Source organism: Electrophorus electricus, chromosome 15 (assembly GCF_013358815.1).
Source record: "Electrophorus electricus isolate fEleEle1 chromosome 15, fEleEle1.pri, whole genome shotgun sequence".
NCBI lineage: Eukaryota > Metazoa > Chordata > Actinopteri > Gymnotiformes > Gymnotidae > Electrophorus > Electrophorus electricus.
Window position 1 is genome coordinate 1,140,001 of NC_049549.1, and position 20,723 is coordinate 1,160,723.

A 20,723-nucleotide genomic window follows, 5' to 3' on the forward strand; every position below is an offset into this window, starting at 1 on the left:
GGAGCGAGCCAACCTACAACCAGCCGATGCAGCAGTGGACGTTTGTCTCCGACTTCGCCGTAAGTGGTGCTGAACCTGCCAGCTTTGAGCTGTCAGTCATCTGCACAGCTACCATGTATGAGTAACTTATTCAGATTTCTAAACTGAAACAAGAAGTGGGTCAATAATGCCCAGTAGCGCATTAATCAGCGCAGTGATTTTGAGTGGAATATTGGGTAATCAGCTTAAATGCAGGACAGTGGTTAAGGGACTTGAGCAGTAATCGGAAGGTTGCCAGTTCAAGCCCCACCACTCCCAGGCTGCCACTGTTTGCTCCCTGAGCAAGATCCTTAACCCTCAGTTGCTCAAGTCATGTTCAGTCAGAATTATAAGTTGAATTATAAAAGCATCAGTTAAATGCTGTAAATGAAATGTGTTGATGTGTCATGTGCTGTCTGGGCCTTGGTGATGACGTCAGCCTGTTGTAACGTCCTCGTGCAGGTGAGAGACTACTCAGGTACCTACACGGTGAAGCTGGTGCCCTGCACCACGCCCCCGAGTCTGCAGTACACTCTGCCTCCCGTGTGCAGTCCCCGAGAGCTTGTGACCTTTGACCTGGACATCCGCTTCCAGCAGGTCTTTATACACACACAAACAGGGGCAGAGTGGTCACCAGAATGCTTCTGTGTTTGTTTGGGGTTTTTTTTGTTGTTTATTTGCTTATACTTCTTGTAGTTCTCAGTTTTACCCTACATGATAAATGTTTAAGAGCCAATTCAGGCATAACCGAGGATTTTCAAACTGTAGCTAATAACTTTCAGACAGCCCAAGCGGTTCGTATAAAGTTGCCAGGCATATACCTGTTTGATAGGCTCTCTGTTAGTCGGTTCAGGTTGAGGTGATGAGATCAGGGCCTTGAGAGAGTCCATACTTCCCACTTTTCAAGCAAACAATGTCCATGCCTTGACCTCCAGGTGAGCGACCCGGTCGCGGCCGAGTTTAGCTTGAACACGCAGATGTTTCTGTTGTCCAAGAGGACCCTGTGGCTGTCAGATGGTTCCATGGGCTTTGAACAAGAGACTGACACCGCCTTCTCTGAAGGTGAACGACAACAGATCCACTTACATCTCACTAAACGACGAACGCATGATTTTTTGAGTGTTCCCGAAATGCCTGCGTTACATTAATGAGGCAGCCACTTTGTGGGCAGTCCTTAAAAAAAAAAAAAAAAACGACGAGGAAACGTTTAACTGTTTACCTCGGCCTGTAAGTTTGGTTTCTGCTCCTCCCAGGTGACACCATCTATAGCCGCGTCATGGTGGACCCCGTGCAGAACCTCGGCGACTCCTTCGTCTGCAACATCGAGAAGGTGTTCCTGTGCACGGGCGCGGATGGATACGTGCCAAAGTACAACCCCGACACTTTTGAGTATGGCTGCTTGGCCGATGCACCATCCTTGCTCTACCGGTTCAAGATCATCGTAAGCAACCCTCCACCCTCCCACGCTGTGCCTGTAGGATGTGTTAGTTTTGCTGATAACATCAGACGCCCACCACATCCGCTTTTGTGTACAGGACAAAGCGCAGCCCGAGACTCAGGCCAGGACGTTTGGTAGCATTAGTTTCAACGCTGTCCTGGCTGTGGACGACCCACAGGCACTGGCTTTGGTCAGGCAGCCCGGGTCAGACGGCTTTAGGCTGGACTCCGCGTCCCTGTTTCAGGTACGTCCGTGTTTTGCCTGACGGGCGCCGCACTCATGAGACACTGGAGCTATACTTAAGTGCTGTGCCAACATCTTCTGACGTTTGGTATTGCGCTGATGTTCTAGGTATCCACCGGGAGGGAGTGGTACATCCATGCCATCTACACCGTCCGCTCCAAAGCCAACGCCAACCGGGGAATTGGGAAAAGGAGCCTGGAGTACCACCAAGTGGCCGGTTACACGCCTCGGTACAGCTTACCACGGCCCAGGAGGTCCGTCACGGGTGCTCCGGCCCCGGCGGAGGAGATCGGCGGCGAGAATGAGCGTGGAACCAACATCCTGCACATAGCACTGAAGCGCGACAGTCGGCGCCGCCCCCGCCCCGACGACGGCATCCAGGCTGCGGTCGCGCCCACCGAGAGGGAGCGCACGGACGCCGGAGAGGACCACATGGTGACGGTCGCCGGGATCCTGGCGGCCCTTCTCCTCACGGTTCTCCTCCTCGCGCTCGCCGTGCTGGCGGCCCGGAGCAGGCGTGAGAGGAAGTCGGAGGTGCTTCCGAAAGGGTCTGGCAGCACGGAGCCCATGATGACACACGCCCTCGACACCCACGACAGCTCTGAGGTGTGATCTTCTCACTGAGACGTTTACTCCACCCATCGCAACCATTTTTGTTTTGCAAGTGCCTCTTATGTACTTTGACAAGCAAGAGACTGAGAAGAACTGAGAAGAATTACGCTGAGTAATGGCTGGTTCATGTCATCGTAACTGACACTGAGACGCCTTCCTCAGCTGTCTTAAGATGACGAGCAGTGTATTGCTTTGGGAAGACCAGGCCCAGATCTCACAGGGACTTTCACTTGGTCATTCCTGAAGCAAAGATCTCTGAAGCACAAGTATTATTTTACGATTCTGAGGAAGTCCATAGAAAGTGTTTACCTAAAGGAGGCACTTATTGTCTACTACTACATTGACAATATGTTATCATCTACAACATGCATCAAGTTTATTTAAATCCAAAGGTGCTAGAAGCTGCCTACCCAGGTGGATAGGAGCGTATCTGTACAAATGTGGGGTATTTTTCTTTCATTTAATGTGGTTCAAGGATCATTTAAGTTCAACGGTCGCATTATATATTTCAAATCACGTTGTACTGAAGTGTTACTGGTGTTAGCGGTGACTTCAGATTGTTTTTAAAAGCTTCTTTTGTGTTACGGTGGGTAGTTTCCCATTACACAGAACTACAGTTGCTCAGTGCAGTACTCATTTTTTTTTAAGTTTTGTTTTCTTATATTTTTACAAACCAGCGTGACCCCATTTTGGTCAGTATTTTTTGCATGACTGCTTGTATAATGTAAATTCATATAAAGCCTTGGGGGGGCGAGGGGGGGGAGTGTTCAAATGGATTTTAACCGATTTGTGTTTTCATATGTTCACTTCATTTTATCGATTTGTGTGTTTGTTTTGACTTCGTCCCGAACATCGCACGTTGGGCGTCATGGTGACAAATCTAGTTCCGCGCGAGTGTAGTGAGTTCATCATTAAGAATTGCTAGGAGACTGTGGTGAGGTTATCACTAGGACACCAAACACCCTGCTGGGTCTCAGAATGCTTCCTGGGTGTTAAACCCAGTCAGTTCTGAGGACCACTGCTACTGCAGCGTTTGTGCGCTTTCGGGTTCTCCACGGTTGCGTGTTGTTGTGTGGCGGTGTATTTGATCAGATGCTAAGTGTACGCAAGTATAAATTACCGGGGCGACAAGCTACAGAAACGCAGCTGCAGTGATGCGTTTTATTCAAGATTGGCTTACCTGGACAACGTACGGATAACCCACACGCTTATTTGTATGAGTTTGCACTCATATGAGAATAGCTATGACTATTTATTTATTGCTTAATCATCCGTCTAGTGGGCACTGTGTACAGAAGGACCACGGTCAGCCACAGTTATTCAGATACATAAAGTAGGTGTAGTTGTGCACTTGTGTTCACCGGTTACATTAGTTAGGCCATGATTAAATGTGACGTGACCTTCTGACCTCGTCTGAAACAGGTTCAAGTGGTCACATGTTTAAAGACGTGCTATGCAATTCACAGTCGGATTCTGCTTGTGCATTGTAGGTTTTTTTATAGGGTTCGTGTTTTTCACCGTTTCACGTTCTTGTGAACATGGGATTTTTTTTTGGAATTCAGTTTACACGTGCGTAATCGAGTTACTCCTGCTTATGTACATACGTGATTGCATAGAAATATCGATGTTTTCTTGGGGAATGGTCAGCGTTGACTACTATATTCATAATCACAAACCATAGGTGTTTTCTGTTTTAAAGAAAGGTGTCTTTGTAACTTGACTGCTGTTTATGAAATGCAGATGAATTAACAAACATTACCTGGTGTGCATTGTGCTTTTCTAGTAAAGGGATTTTGAGCAGAACACACGCCTACTCCTGTTTGCCTTCATTTCTAACAGGGTTGGGGTTAGATACGCAGATACACAGATGTTCAGATTCCAGACGTATATGGTGCACTGGACTAAGGCCATGTCACTTTGGAATAACATATGAGGGTGACACATATGCAGCAGCTCCTGGAACAGGCCAGTAGATCATTCCTCACAGGATCCCGGAGATGTCCAGGGAAAACTGCTGAAGGGATGTGGGGTGTGAGGGAAATGGAGAGACTAGGCCCGAGTGGCCGTCTCCGTGGTGATCCGCTGCGTGTGACCCACATTGCCTGGGCTGTGGAGGCATGCGCTCCAGCGGGTCCACCGCGGGCCCGAACACACGAGCCTGACGCAGAGAGAAAGGCCAGATAAACTCTGTATCGGTCAAGAAAAGGCAGGGCTAGTAGTTGCCTGCACCATTTGCCCTTATAACTGCTTTTGTTAGTGGAAAACCAGTCCGTGCTAAGCAGTGAAGGGGTTCTGTTCCACATTGCATGCTTGTTGAATGCCTGCAGCTAATACCACCCTCCAGAGTCCGGCCCAAAACAAAGGCAGGTTCTGGGAAGTCATGTGACTTCTCCTGCATAAACACTTTGCCAATCTTTTGCGCAATTTTGTAAAATTCGTGTGCCTCAAAGGTGAAAGTCCACTGGAGCAGTGGAGAGACTTCACTGAAGACCTTTCTCTCAGTAATGATGGAGTAAAAAAAAAGAAGAAAAAAGCTAGAACAGCCTGAACAGGAATCAAAAGGACAAAATGATCTCTCTCCTGTTTGTTGGAGCTTTTCTCTGGTTTGCAGTAGCAGCACAGAAACCAGTGTGAGTACTCATACATATGAGCTTGTCACTAAATCCTTCTCTGTATTATAGAGAATGGGATATGATGTGTGCATTTTCATTAATCAGTGCACGTGTGTGTGTGTGTGTGTTTTCGTGTGCGTGTGTGTTTTCGTGTGTGTGTGTGTTTTCATGTGTGTGTGTGTGTGTGTTTTATGTGCTCCAGTTGTCTCATTACTGCTCCGTATGTCGTTCACTTGGGAGTGGATGAGACGGTGAGCGTGCAACTGCACGGAGCATCCAAAACCGTCCATGTACTTCTGTACTTCCAAATGCAATTGAACCGCGAGGTGGTGTCGGACAAGCAAATCGTGACTCTATACGACGCCAATCACTATCAAGCCATCGTGAACCTCAAGGCAAGCACAAGGGTCTCCCTACTCCAAAACGATCCCCCGTGAAAGTGCATATGTCTCATGTCCGTCCCCAAACGCTGCTTTGCGCTCCTTCAGGTCGACCCGCTCAAGTACCATGGTCAAGACCAGCAGCAATCGTACGTCCAGCTTGTTGCAGAAAGTGAGCAGTTGTTTGAAAGTAAAAGGGTGGAAAACATCTTGTTGTCAACCAGAAGAGGGCACATATTCATCCAGACAGACAAGCCTATCTATAATCCAGGAGAGAAAGGTGAGCCAAGAGGTGTGTTGTAGTGGGATAAAACTAATTTGTGCAGCCATAACATTTATTCATCAGACATTTTTTTTTTTTCTATTTACAGTACAGTATAGAATCTTCACTTTAGACAACTACATGCTTCCCATAGATGATATAATCGTCGTTAAAATATATGTAAGTATCATTGAATGTGGATAAATGACCAGGATGCATAATACCTAATGATTTATGTTTTAGAGATTATGGATAAAATAAAGTAATCTGAATAAATGAATAATTTCTCACTAGAACTGCAAGGGCCTTCTGGTTTATAGTCATGTGATAAAATCCAAACACATTCTGGACCGGAGTATCACTATTCCGGATGTGGAGTTGTGAGTTGATTTATTGACTCGGGATTCTGATATTAGACAGGCTACATATATATTCTTCTTGAACATGTCATGAACTAGTTGCTGAGTGTCGGGTGCTGAAAATTCTACTGCCCGATTCACTTTTTTTCAGAGCTGGTCACTGGAACATCACCGCCTCCTACAAGAACTACAAAAAATCCATCAGCTCGGTGGAATTCGAAGTCCGGGAATACGGTTTGTGTTGGGAGCGTGGCACGTTGTTGGGTCAGAGGTTTGAGTTGGTCATATGAGGCTGAAGTACACTCTCATCAAACGGTTTTGTAACACGGCCGGGAACCGGGGCTTCATGACAGCACCTGCAGTTTCACTTTTAAATGTTTCTCACAGCACAACAGCCATCGTTTAGCTCGTGGTATAATTGCGGGAGCATGAAACTTGGGCATCACCATCAGTGACGAAGAAAACAAACATTTCTAAATTGGTAAAAAGGGAAAAAAAAAGATGTTTAGTGCATCTGGGAAAATGAAATTGATTCATCAAAGCTGTTACCATGCGAATCATATGCATCAATAATTTTTCTGTCTTTATCTTCAGTTCTGCCCTCGTTTGAGGTGAATATCAAGGCATTTGAACCCTACCACACCCTGAGCAATGATATTTTTCAGTTCAACATCTCTGCCAGGTGCAGTCGATTGTATTTAGCTGCATGTTTGATTATTATTCATGCGAATAATCACCAGCTAGTAACTACAGCTTGTATTCATGGTGCGGATGTTTGGCGTCTGCAGGTACACCTATGGTAAGGGGGTCAGTGGTGTGGCATACGTACGGTTCGGCCTCGTGGATGGCATCGGAGAGAGGACTTTGTTACCTGGCACTGAGAAACAGGCTGCAGTAAGTAAGATGCGAGATGTGTCAGTATGTGAGATGAAAATGCTTTTCTGATGGTATTGGTAATTCTTCTGTAAAGTGTCGTTGCTACAGAGTTCTCTGCCTTTAACTATGTGAAAGTACATTAGCCCGTTCAGATTTGTAAACAGCCGCTGTGATATTATTTAGCAAATTTCTTATCTGTGTCATGTAGAATGATCCAATACATAAAGGGAACTCACTAACTCGAGGTGGTGTTCCACCAAAGAAGTTTTTTGTTTTTTTACAAACCAACAGCGCTATAAAAAATATTATTACAATAGCTGTATAAAGAATAATAAAAACAGAATTTAAAGGTAGTAAAAAGGTTTATTAAGATGGTATTATTGGTTTTCATAGTTAGAATATCCTCTACTATATCTTTCGTTTAGGTTGAGGATGGCGATGTTCGCATTTTTGTGCTCACTTCAGAGCTGGAGAGTGCAGCAGCTAATCAGAACATATCACACATCGAAGGCCTCTACCTGTACATAGCTGCCACAGTCCTCGAAAAAGCAAGTGAGTCTCATCCGGCGAGCCATGACTTCCCTCGGTGAGCGGCAGGCCGGATCTGGGCATCGTTGTCGGACAGCGACTTCAGCTATCCTGTCCTGCGCTTGTACCCCTGCAGGTGGAGATCTGGAGGAAGCTGAGAGCTCCTCCGTCAAGATCGTCACCTCTCCATACGTCATCGATTTGTCCAAGACGAAGAAATATTTCTCTCCGGGAGGCATGTTCTCCGTTCGGGTATGACAGAACAACGACGGCCCTGCCCGCCTCAGAATAAGATTGATTGATGTCCTGTTCTTTTCGTGCTCCACTGGCAATATTGTACAGTGTCAAACTTGGACACACACAGGCTTTCTTTCTCTTTCTTCTTCTGAACCCTGATGAGTGCTACCCAAACGAATGACGTGCATGAGGAGCGTCTGTGAGGTGGTATTTAGTGCTTATGTTGAAAACCACTGTGAAGGTATCACCATTTGATCTTCTGCATCTAGCTTCACTTGTGCCATCCCGCAGGGCACTACCACCTACCCAGACGGCTCGCGCGTCCCGCACATGAAAATCAAGGCCGTCATCACCATAAATCCAAATCTGGAAACTCTGACTGCAGAGAGCACTGGGGACAACATGGGCGAGATAGCCGTCAGCTTTAAAGTGCCCAGGCTGGCTACAACTATGTTCATAATGGTATCTTCCCCTTAAAAGTAATTTTGTCATTTTGTTTTTAACACCTGGTCTCCGACACTGTGCAGTTCACTGAAGTGAGCTTTTTTTCTCTCTCAATCTGCCGGCAGGTGAGTGCAGAGGGACGCCCCGGGGAAGTCATGATTAGCGATGCAAAGATGGAGGTCTTGGCTGTTGAGGCCGCGGGGGAGAGCTACCTGAGTGTGGAGGTGCCAGCTCAGGTCTTGCAGCCGGGACAAAACCTGCAGGTCACCTTCAGAGACGTCACGCCGCCCACTGCAAGGCCCTCACACATCTACTACCTGGTAACGGCGTATCCCGTTTATGGAATTAGTCACATATGTCAAGGTTGCGTAGGTATTTTGCATATATATTTCGATGTTTTAAGTTCTAACACGGCCTTGCTTCCGTCTCACCGCAGGTCGTCAGCAAGGGGCGAGTGCTGAGGGTAGACGCGGTGCCGCGAACGGATCTGACCTCCGTGCGCCTGGACTTCTCTGCGGACATGGCTCCCTCCTTCCGTCTCGTCGCCTACTACTACACGGAGCGCGGCGATGAAATAGTGGCGGACTCCGTGTGGGTGGACGTGAAGGACGTGTGCGAAGGAAAGGTGGCGTGACCCCGGTCACCACAATCCATCACCGCCGCGCCGCGAGCCAATGTTTTTTCCCCGCTCGTTTTCATGTCCATTTTTGACCTCCAGGTAGAGATAGCTCCGTTTGCCGACATGAAACCTGCACAGCATTTTGAGGTGTCGGTCCGCACCGATTGGGACAGCACGGTGGCTCTTTCGGCGGTGGACTCGGCTGTGTACATCCTCAACAAGAAAAACAAACTGAGTCCACAGAAGGTGAAGGTTTAATAACAAATTTGCCACTTTCTGCCCCACGTTGTCTTACCTTAACAATGATCCCACTTTAAGAGAATCTTTATTTATGTGATTTTTATATTTTATAATACTGTTTCCACTATTAACTTTGCAAAGTCCATGCAAAGTGTATTTCACTTTTACTGCCATTTTCTTTAGTCTGAATTTTCCACAAACAAAATTCACTAACATCAAATGGACCTCCCCCCACAGATGTTTGACTACATGAACTCCTATGACCTGGGCTGCTCCATGGGCGGTGGGAAAAACTCTGGCTCGGTTCTGCAAGGCGTCGGACTCACCTTCATCTGCAGCTGTAGAACACGACCAAGCGTGATTGCATGTACCGTCTCACAAGTTTAATCCCTTCACTAGACTGGAGTGGGCAAAATGGACCTCATGTCATTGAAATGCAGTGTGTGGTGACGATAAGAGCGGCCAGTGCGATCAAGTCGTTTTCTCCTTCTTCCTGATTAGATCACGTGTGTAATAAAGAACCACGCCGGCAAAAGAGGGACCTTCAGTACAACAAAATCGGTAAGTTGCCAGACAGCTTCTGGCTCAGCTCTTTTAGAATACGTATATCATTAGGTTAATATAGCAGAGTTTTGACTGTATTCATAAGCTACTTATGAAAAAATTAGATTTATTGTATGTTATTTATTTATTAATAATAAAAAAACAACAACATGAATGTGAAATATGTTCAGCCAACAGATTCAATCACAAAGACAGGAAGTGCTGTAATGATGGCAAGAAATTGGGTCTGATGCCGGCGAAGTCATGTGACGAGAGGCTGAGACAGACGGCGCACCAGACTGAGAGCTGCCGCCGCGCCTTCAAAGCGTGCTGCGAGGCCGCTGCCAAGTACAGGAAGAACACCAGCCGGCAGGCACGGATACGGCACCTCGGAAGAAGTGAGCAACAGTAGCAACCTTGTTGGCGGGAAGTCCGCGCCATTATTGGACGAAGGGAGAACAGTGTTTGTCTCGTGTGTTTTGTCTCTGTGTCTTTACCTGGACTAGTTTACCTGGTTATACAGTATAGACACAGTGCAGAGTGATGGAACCAAATTTTTATTTATATATATATATATATATATATATATATATATATATATATATATATATATATATATTTCATATATATATATAAAATAATTTGTATAATATATATATATATATATATATATATATCTTGAAGATCTCTTAAACATTGATTTGAGCATGTTAAAAATAACTTTACATTGTGGTAATTACGTACTTAAAATTCAGTTACCAAAGGATCAGCGCAAATGCTAGATACAGCAGCTAAAAGAGGATGTGTTTGAACACTTAGTCGTCATTCTCTTTTAGTTCAGACTGCATGTAAAATACAAGATATGGAAATGAAGAACGTGAATATCCATTCTGATCAGGCTCGTGTCTGGGAAAAGTTTAAGCCAAGCGTCGGGTCTATCCTGATTGCCGTCGACGGTGCAGTCCCGTAGTCTGCTCAGGACGTGGCCTCTGTTTATGGGGAATTACTGAAGCTGGGATACAAAGGAACCGACTGGGTTTTTTTTCTCGCTTCGTCTGCACAGCCTCCGACTCTTACATCGAGGACTTGATTGACGAGGTTGGCCTCCACCTCCGGAGCTATTTCCCCCAGTCTTGGATGTGGGTTGTCATGCAGCCACACGCCTCCGGCGACATCAGGTAGCTTTTGATGACGCACGCCTTGTATAGTTATGTCGACTAGTCCTCTAGGGATATGAGCTACTACTATGGGAAATATCAGGCACACATTAGGTCAAATGTAACTGTTCTGCAATAATTCCAGGTATGCCACAGTTACTCCAGACTCTATAACAACATGGGAAGTCCAAGCTGTGAGTGTTTCACCGTCAAAAGGTACAGTGCATTCCTGAAGCTCCCGCCGTTACATGTCTAATGGCCAATTCTATTCCAGCCATTAGTTAATGTTAATTAGCTGTTCATTCAATTTTAATACTAGTTTCTGCACTGTGTCCTTTTAGGATTTTGTGTGGCTGATCCACAACCGCTGAGAGTTTTCCAAGACTTTTTTGTGTCTGTTAAACTGCCTTACTCGGTGAAGAGGAACGAGCAACTTGAGCTGAAAGCAGTCGTGTACAACTACAAACAAAACAGCTTGAAGGTAAGGTTCAGAGTGACCCATGACCCCTTATGCCCATATCCTGAGCAGTATATGATTCAATCTGCCTTTTTAAGCCTGTCTCAGTGATTCACGCATGAGAACTGTGAGTTGTATACGACCGAGTCCCCGCAGAGAGTCTGAGCGCCGAGTCCCCGCAGAGAGTCTGAGGGCCGAGTCCCCGCAGAGAGTCTGAGGGCCGAGTCCCCGCAGAGAGTCTGAGGGCCGAGTCCCCGCAGAGAGTCTGAGGGCCGAGTCCCCGCAGAGAGTCTGAGCGCCGAGTCCCCGCAGAGAGTCTGAGCGCCGAGTCCCCGCAGAGAGTCTGAGCGCCGAGTCCCCGCAGAGAGTCTGAGGGCCGAGTCCCCGCAGAGAGTCTGAGCGCCGAGTCCCCGCAGAGAGTCTGAGCACCGCACCATTTTTGCCACCCGCTTCCTGCCCTTTCCCCACAGGTCACTGTGAAGTTGGAGAAGGTGGAGGGTCTCTGCACCGCGGGCGGGGGTGACGTGAGGGAGAACATCTTGGTGGCGGGCCAGTCTGCTACAGCCGTCTATTTCACTGTGGTGCCGCTCGTCGTCGGCAGCCTTCCCATCAACGTGCTGGCGTACACGTCGGCCTTCACCAGCGATGGCGTGCAGAAACAGCTCCGAGTCGTGGTAGAAAAGCTGTAACCAAAAAGATTAACTTGATAAACTGAAAAAGGCGTGTTTGAGGCAGTTAAATCTGACTGAGGGCGACGAATCAGCTATAAAGACTACAAAAATATTTAACTTCAGGGCACTCCTATTCATCCGTTGCTATTAACTCTGCTTTTGACATACAGGGGGAGGGGGAACTGGTCTCCATCCAGATGGAATATAACATCAATGCAAAGAGTAATCTCTACTTCACCAAAACATCATGTTAAAAGCAAATGGCCTTTACAGGTCATGTTAGTAAACAGCTCTTCTTGTACAGGTGACAAAAAAATGGAACTTCACCTTCTCGATCCAGAGGATAAGGTGCCAGGGCAGGATTCTGCCACCTATATGAGCTTTAAAGGTGAGCGGATCGATTAGAAAAATGCAGAGCATGTCAGAGAATAGCTGCACAGTACCACACATTCCTACAAGAACATCTGTGGTTGAAAGGAGAAAGTGGAGAACTGTAGATGCTGAAGCACTTAAGCATTTAAGCCTTAAAGTGAAATTAAAGTTTTGCTTGATTTGTGCCAAACTCCAAGACTACAGTGTCACCAAACTTCAACCATTATGTAGTTGCATCTATATGCAGCAACATTCATTCATGGATGTCATAGTTAGTTCCTATGGTTCCTCATAGTTCCTATGGTTCCTGATAGTTAGGTTCTATGTTTCCTCATAGTATGGTTCTATGGTTCCTCATTGTTAGGTGCTATGGATCCACAGTTAGTTCATATGGTTCCTCATTGTTTGGTTTATGGATCCTCATAGTTAGTTCCTCTGGTTCCTCATAGTCATTACCTTTTGTTCCTTATCTTCTCCTCCAGGGGGCGTGATGGGGGAATCAGTAGATAATTGTCTGAACCTGAAGGGTGTGGAACAGCTCATCCAGCTGCCCACAGGCTGTGCCGAGCAGACCATGGTGAAGCTGTCTCCTGCCATCCACGCCATCCGGTACCTGGATGCCACCAACCAGTGGCTTTACCTCAATGCTGAACGCAGGGAGGAGGCCCAAACCATGATCCAGTCTGGTGGGTGTCGAAAACTAGCGTCTGTTAGTCCTGACCAGGCACTCTTAATGCCATCATAAGTGAAGCCCCATGTATCCGTCAGGTTACAACCGAATCCTCACGTACAAGAAGGACGATGGATCCTATGGGGCTTTCCTGAAAACACCCAGCAGCATTTGGTGAGATTTTTTTTGCCTTAATTTAATTATTGGAACGTACCAGAGCAATGATTAGTCACAATCCTTCGCGATAAGCAACTTTAAAGGATAAATTGCCTCTGACCTTATAAGTCCAAGTCCAGGATTATGCTTCTTTAAGATCAGTGGACTTAGTCCAGGTCCAGAAAATTGGCCCCAAGTGTAAAAGCCTAAGGCTGCTAGTTGTCTCCCCAGGTTAACTGCCTTCATTGCTAAGGAGCTCACAGGATCAAGGGCCATAATCGAAGTACAAGATTTGTACATTCAAGAAGCCATGAGCTACCTGATGTCCAAACAGAAAGCCACAGGGTCGTGGGATGACCCAAACCCGCTCTATGACAAACAAATGAAGGCAAGACGTCCTTCTGAGGAGATCCAGTGGGCACAGTGCATATATTTATGTGTTTGCTTTATCGCAAATCAATGCAGAATTATATTCCATACAGTGGGACTAACAGGTTTCTAAACTTTCTAAGATCAGGGTGGAGTTGGACAGACAGACGATGTTATACCCCTGACTGCGTTCATCCTTATATCAATGATACACGCTAAGCAAATATATGAGCTGGGAACAGGCACGGAACTGGTAAGACATGAAAACACTAGCCTTACAATGTATTGCTGACATCCTTCTGAAAAGATTAAGATGTTTAAATCTTGTTTACATTTTCTTAAAAATGTCCATGTTTTCTGTCTCTCTTCATCAGATCGTAGCCATGAGCAAAGCAGAGTCATATCTGGTAGAGCGTTTAGACATGATCGAGAGCCCTTACGCTATGGCCATTACAGCCTATGCACTGTCTCTGAAGAACCCCCAGAGCCAGGAGGCCCAGCGAGCTCACAGGAAGCTGATGCAAATGGCCACCTGCGACAAAGGTTACGGCTGAGATCACTATGACATCAGTATGCTGTGTTACAGCGAATGGCGTTACCTCTCTCTGATTTTTTCTATTATGTCAACCCAGAGTCATTTCACTGCAATTGTCTTTGATCTTTAGACATTACACACTGCACTGTTCTGTGGCCAGATCTTGTTAACACGTGTATCAGTATTAATGAACTGTTCCCTCCCCCAGATCGGTGTTTCTGGGAGGCAAGAGGGAAGAAGGCGGCCCTGGACGGGAGGGCCGACGCCCTTAGCGTGGAGGCCACTGCCTACGGCCTGCTCCATGCCGTCAGCATGCAGGACAAGGTCCAGGCGCTGCGCATTGCCACCTGGCTGACTCAACAGCGCAAGTACGGCGGAGGCTTCCGCTCCACACAGGTACCCTGCAGTTCCCTAGCGGGTGCCCTCACGCACCCAGTGCAGATCCCTGGAGACAGCTAAGCCTTTTCAGTTAAGCCTTTTCTCTGCGGTGTTCTCTGCGCCTCAGGACACGGTCATAGCTCTCGAGGCTCTGAGCAAGTTCAGCATTCACAACAATGATGTGGAAGATCTAGACTTGAAAGTGGAGATGTGTGTGAACAACGGGCGCGCGCAGAACCTGCATCTGACCAGGAAAAACGCACTGACCCGAGAAGTCGTCCAAGTGAGAAACGCCCAGACTATTGAAAACATTACACTGGATTGTCAAGCAGAATCTTCACTTGCAAAATAAGTTCATTTATACAACCTGAAATACAAACATGAAATAAATAAATACAGAAACACATACATACACACACACACATTAAATAAACACACACGGCTTATTCTTCAGTGACAGTGCCTAATCTGCGTTTATGAACATGTGTAGGTCAAAGAAGTAGGAAAAGTAGCCATAAATGTAAAGGGACGAGGAAAAGGAACATTAACGGTGAGTGTCCCCTCTACTGCCCCTCACCTACCCCTCACCACCCTTCTACTGCCCCTCACCTACCCCTCTACTGCCCCTCACCTACCCCTCACCTACCCTTCTACTGCCCCTCACCTACCCCTCTACTGCCCTTCTACTGCCCCTCACCTACCCCTCTACTGCCCCTCACCTACCCTTCTACTGCCCCTCACCTACCCCTCTACTGCCCTTCTACTGCCCCTCACCTACCCCTCTACTGCCCCTCACCTACCCTTCTACTGCCCAACGCTACCCCTCTACTGCCCCTCACCTACCCTTCTACTGCCCCTCACCTACCCCTCTACTGCCCCTCACCTACCCTTCTACTGCCCCTCACCTACCCTTCTACTGCCCCTCACCTACCCTTCTACTGCCCCTCACCTACCCTCCCTTCTACTGCCCCTCACCTACCCCTCACCTACCCTTCTACTGCCCCTCACCTACCCTTCTACTGCCCTTCTACTGCCCCTCTTTTACCTTTTTACTGCCCCTTACCTACCTTTCTACTGCCCCTCACCTACCCCTCTACTACCCTTCTACTGCCCCTCACCTACCCCTCTACTACCCTTCTACGGCCCCTCACCTACCCCTCACCTATCCCTCTGTCCCTCACCTACCCTTCTACTGCCCCTCACCTACCCCTCTACTACCCTTCTACTGCCCCTCACCTACCCCTCTACTACCCTTCTACTGCCCCTCACCTACCCCTCACCTATCCCTCTGTCCCTCACCTACCCTTCTACTGCCCCTCACCTACCCTCCCTTCTACTGCCCCTCACCTACCCCTCACCTATCCTTCTAATGCCCCTCACCTACCCTTCTACTGCCCCTCCGCTACCCTTCTACTGCCCCTCCGCTACCCCTCTACTGTCCCTCACCTACCCCTCTACTGTCCCTCACCTACCCCTCTACTGCCCCTCCTTTACCTTTTTACTGCCCCTCACCTATCCCTCTACTACCCTTCTACTGCCCCTCACCTACCCCTCTACTGCCCTTCTACTGCCCCTCACCTACCCCTCTACTGCCCCTCACCTACCCTTCTACTGCCCCTCCGCTACCCCTCTACTGTCCCTCACCTACCCCTCTACTGCCCCTCACCTACCCTTCTACTGCCCCTCACCTACCCTCCCTTCTACTGCCCCTCACCTACCCCTCACCTACCCTTCTACTGCCCCTCACCTACCCTTCTACTGCCCCCTTCTACCCCTCTACTGCCCCTCTACTACCCCTCTACTGCCCCTCACCTACCTCTACTGCCCCTCACCTACCCTTCTACTGCCCCTCACCTACCCCTCTACCCCTCTACTGTCCCTCACCTACCCCTCTACTGCCCCTCACCTACCCCTCTACTGCCCCTCACCTACCCTTCTACTCCCCCTCACCTACCCCTCTACTGCCCTTCTACTGCTCCTCACCTACCCCTCTACTGCCCCTCACCTACCCTTCTACTGCCCCTCCGCTACCCCTCTACTGTCCCTCACCTACCCCTCTACTGCCCCTCACCTACCCCTCTACCCCTCTACTGCCCCTCACCTACCCTTCTACTGCCCCTCACCTACCCCTCTACCGCCCCTCACCTACCCTTCTACTGCCCCTCACCTACCCTTCTACTGCCCCTCACCTACCCTCCCTTCTACTGCCCCTCACCTACCCCTCTACTGCCCCTCACCTACCCCTCTACTGCCCCTCACCTACCCTTCTACTGCCCCTCCGCTACCCCTCTACTGTCCCTCACCTACCCCTCTACTGCCCCTCACCTACCCCTCTACTGCCCCTCACCTACCCTTCTACTGCCCCTCACCTACCCCTCTACCGCCCCTCACCTACCCTTCTACTGCCCCTCACCTACCCTTCTACTGCCCCTCACCTACCCTCCCTTCTACTGCCCCTCACCTACCCTTCTACTGCCCCTCACCTACCCTTCTACTGCCCCTCACCTACCCCTCTACTGCCCCTCACCTACCCCTCTACTGCCCCTCACCTACCCTTCTACTGCCCCTCACCTACCCTTCTACTGCCCCTCATCTACCCCTCTACTGCCCCTCACCTACCCTTCTACTGCCCCTCACCTACCCCTCTACTGCCCTTCTACTGCCCCTCACCTACCCCTCTACTGCCCTTCTACTGCCCCTCACCTACCCCTCTACTGCCCCTCACCTACCCCTCTACTGTCCCTCACCTACCCCTCTACTGCCCCTCACCTACCCTTCTACTGCCCCTCACCTACCCTCCCTTCTACTGCCCCTCACCTACCCCTCACCTACCCTTCTACTGCCCCTCACCTACCCTTCTACTGCCCCTCACCTACCCCTCTACTGCCCCTCTTCCCTTCTACTGCCCCTCACCTACCCCTCTACCCTTCTACTGCCCCTCACCTACCCCTCTACCCTTCTACTGCCCCTCACCTACCCCTGTACTGCCCTTCTACTGCCTCTCACCTACCCTTCTACTACCCCTCACCTACCCTTCTACTGCCCCTCACCTACCCTTCTACTGCCTCACCTACCCCTCTACTACCCTTCTACTGCCCCTCACCTACCCCTGTACTGCCCTTCTACTGCCTCTCACCTACCCTTCTACTGCCCCTCACCTACCCTTCTACTGCCTCACCTACCCCTCTACTACCCTTCTACTGCCCCTCACCTACCCCTGTACTGCCCTTCTACTGCCTCTCACCTACCCTTCTACTACCCCTCACCTACCCTTCTACTGCCCCTCACCTACCCTTCTACTGCCCCTCACCTACCCCTCTACTACCCTTCTACTGCCCCTCACCTACCCCTGTACTGCCCTTCTACTGCCCCTCACCTACCCTTTTACTGCTCCTCACCTACCCCTCAACTACCCCTCTACTGCCCCTCACCTACCCCTCTGCTACCCTTCTACTGCCCCTTACCTACCCCTCTACTACCCTTTTTCATATTCATTCTGGAGCCCTCCTCACCTGCAGCTCTGTGCTTTCCCCAGATCGTGCAGGTATACAGGTCTCTGAAAAAGGACCAATCGCACTGTGACCACTTCCACATCAGTGTCCAGGTGGATGGAGAGCTCGTCCTCAGTAAGCACCTACGCCTTTTGGGACTTCTCAAAGCTGCTCCGCCGGTCTCTCTGAACCTTTAGCGTACTTGGCATGACTACTCAACTTTTCCTTTAAGACTGTGCGAGCACTTGTTGCTTCAGTCAGTTAGCGGCGCCAAGATTGAATCGGAGTTCTCCTGCAGAACATCAAGAGGAACAGGAGCAGTACGATGACTACTATCACTACGAGGCCGAAGATGAGGTGTTCAGAGAGGAGCCCATGAGCAGAGCAGACTGGTTTGACCTGCGCTCGCGCAGAAGGAGGCACGCGCCACAGGAGCCCAGAAAGGAGAGCGTGCTCGTTTATACCGTGTGTTTGCGGTAAGTTTATGGGGAGTCTTTTTGGAGGACATTCACGCGAATGAACATGAGAAGGCACATTTCTCTTCAGAACACTTGAAACATGCTTGCAGGGGGTGTCTACTGTGGGTTGCAGATATGCTCACGCGCTAGCATCGCAGAGTATTCATGCATGCTTCAACTTTTTGCATTTTAAACTTCCTCATACATTTCTGTTTTAGGCTGAACAAAGGAAATTCCAGCAGTATGGTGGTAGTGGACATCTCGCTCCTAAGTGGGCTCTCACCAAATATCCAAGACCTGGAAGACGTATGCTAGTCATATGAATTTTTCCTCAGTATTGAACATATGTTGTGCAGGCTTTTAAAATTGATTTAAATTGAAATTTTTCATTAAAACTTCTATCTTCTCTGCAGAACGTGAAGGGAACAGAGAAATACATCGACCATTATGATGTCCACCACAACAAAGTATTCCTTTACTTCAATCAGGTAATGTGGCCATTGCTACCCCCTCCCCCCTTCTGCTTTATTCCTCACATTATACATTTTGTCTTGTTGAAGCACCCGTATAATATTGTACAGGATGTACACACAAAGCCAAACCGTGCTGTGGGTGTAAGCTCAGATCAGTGCTCCAAGTCGAGGAGTGCAGAAAAAGTTGAATCAGGACTCTGGGCGGTGGGTTCGGTAGATGACGAGGAGCAGTTTACACCTTCGCCAGGCCGAACGAACGATTCCCCACGCTAAGTTTCCCTTATTGTTGCCTGGGACTCGAGGCCGATCTGCCACTACGAGCCTTTATGGTTCTCGCGTGTGGTTCTACCCGCCAGATCACCGAGACAGAGGAGTGCGTGCGGTTCCGTGCGGATCAGCTCGTTCCTGTCGGTCTTGTCCAGCCTGCCGCTGCGGTCCTCTACGACTATTACAGCCCAGGTCAGGGCTGCACACATCACTTTAGCTCCATCTGATAATGGCAGGCATAAGGGAAAGCGAACGCTCGCTCACAGCATTGGGGGTTTGTTGCAGAGAGGAGGTGTGGTATCTTCTACACTGCCCCCAAGAGCAGCACCATGCTGAACAAACTGTGCAAGGCGGACGTGTGCACATGTGCAGAGGGTGAGTAAAAGACCGTATCCCTGCGGTTTGAACATACCAGGGTCCATAGGCAGTGCTACGCTGGAGAACAGTTTGCACGCAGGTGCTGGCTGGAAAATAAAAACAAGTGCCAAAACACATTGGTATCCCACGCTTGGCACGACCCTGAACTGCTCACGTTGGCGTGACCACGTCAGTCTGGGTCCCAGCTGCTGTAGCCGCGCGTACGGGGGTCATTTCCTCATTTACCTGACACTTTTATGCAAAGCGACTTACAAGACTGAATACAACCTGAACAACTGAGGGTTAAGGGTCATGCTCAGGGGCCCAACAGTGGCACCTTGGCAGTGGTGGGGCTTGAACCAGCAACCTTCTGATTACAAGTGTGTGACTTAAGCACAGAGCTACCACTGCTCCCTCCGTGTGCTCACTGCAGGTGGCTGCGCACGGTCCAGAGTCACCTTCAGCAAGAGCATTGAGGCGGTCACCCGTAAGAGATACGCCTGCTACTCTCCTAGCGTTGATTACAGTACGTATGTTTCATGTTCAAAATAACCCACCAGCCTATTGTGTGTAAACTTTTTTTTTTTTAATGCATTCTAAATAAAAGCATTTAAAAACTTCTTCTCTACAGTTTATACGATCAGAATTCTCAACTCCAGCGACGATGCCGTTTTTACAACTTATTCTACGTTGGTTACTAAGGTCCTTCAGACAGGTTGGTTCTTCTGGACTGCCCTATTGGGACTGGGCCTGCCTTTTCTGGGTTTGTGAGCGATTACGACAAGACTGCGTCCCTTTGCAGGCAAGGATGTTGCTGTCCAGCCAGGCGCATACCTGGAGATGGCGCAGCGGGTCTCCTGCGACGACGTCCAGCTGAAGAACGACGCCAACTACCTGGTGATGGGGGAAGACGACACCATCTTCACAATGAATGAGGCCCAGAGGAGGTGAGTTCACCAAAGCTCGTGGAGTTGAGTCTGGAAGCTGCAAGCATGTGCAGAGAAACTGGATGACGTTATCATACTGGTGGATTTGTTTGTTTATGGGGTTTTTTTGGTTGCATTTGCACCAAAAAAAGAATACTGTGTGCAGAGTTTAATAATGGAATCCCAAGAGATCATAAGCAGACTTAAAATGATTCGTGCTCGTTCAGGTTTCTATACATCCTGGACAATACGATGTGGATCGAGGAGATTCCGGCGGAAAACAAATGCAAAGCCTCCAGGAACAAGGTGGCTTGTCAGCTTCTCTGGAACTTCATCGACGTCTACTTCCTGAAGAAGTGCTCGGATTAGAAGACGTGCGCAATGCCCGGCGAGAGGAAGGCGGCAGGCTGGTGCAGGAAGTGTACGCCACGTGGTGCAGGAAGTGTACGCCACACAGTAGTTAGCTCGGTCAATTGTGTGCTTTTATTTTCAGTGCATATGACAAAGAACAAAAAAATAATAATAATAAAAAAAAAATAAAATAAAATATTCCGGCACAGCACAATTTCTGAATT

The 20,723-nt window shown here is 48.7% G+C and overlaps 2 protein-coding genes across 2 annotated transcripts in view; both read left to right on the forward strand.

Moving 5' to 3' along the window:
- Nucleotides 1-4,093, forward strand: part of frem2b (FRAS1 related extracellular matrix 2b) — a 55,728-nt gene extending 51,635 nt beyond the window's left edge. The window contains exons 19-24 of the mRNA XM_035534500.1: nt 1-59; nt 481-615; nt 954-1,080; nt 1,272-1,459; nt 1,554-1,700; nt 1,808-4,093. The exon at nt 1-59 is cut by the window's left edge and continues 69 nt beyond it. Of these exons, the coding sequence (XP_035390393.1) occupies nt 1-59; nt 481-615; nt 954-1,080; nt 1,272-1,459; nt 1,554-1,700; nt 1,808-2,311 (1,160 nt within the window). The 3' untranslated portion in view covers nt 2,312-4,093. The remainder of the gene's footprint in view (nt 60-480; nt 616-953; nt 1,081-1,271; nt 1,460-1,553; nt 1,701-1,807) is intronic.
- Nucleotides 4,094-4,730: 637 nt separating this feature from the next.
- c4 (complement component 4) lies at nt 4,731-20,665 on the forward strand. The gene is made up of 41 exons (XM_027017944.2): nt 4,731-4,941; nt 5,126-5,318; nt 5,412-5,583; nt 5,675-5,745; nt 5,860-5,945; nt 6,076-6,158; nt 6,519-6,606; nt 6,713-6,818; nt 7,226-7,352; nt 7,465-7,580; nt 7,857-8,027; nt 8,135-8,329; nt 8,446-8,634; nt 8,728-8,874; nt 9,106-9,235; nt 9,370-9,429; nt 9,603-9,809; nt 10,475-10,589; nt 10,714-10,784; nt 10,910-11,049; nt 11,496-11,699; nt 11,867-11,918; nt 12,001-12,084; nt 12,551-12,754; nt 12,837-12,912; nt 13,126-13,282; nt 13,412-13,516; nt 13,638-13,806; nt 14,007-14,194; nt 14,304-14,459; nt 14,667-14,726; nt 17,712-17,802; nt 17,966-18,143; nt 18,344-18,431; nt 18,539-18,613; nt 18,955-19,057; nt 19,151-19,240; nt 19,656-19,748; nt 19,854-19,937; nt 20,025-20,169; nt 20,376-20,665. Exons 1-41 carry the CDS (start codon nt 4,880-4,882, stop codon nt 20,515-20,517), a joined length of 5,073 nt encoding a protein of 1,690 aa, XP_026873745.2. The 5' UTR covers nt 4,731-4,879; the 3' UTR covers nt 20,518-20,665.
- The last annotated feature ends 58 nt before the right edge of the window (nt 20,666-20,723 follow it).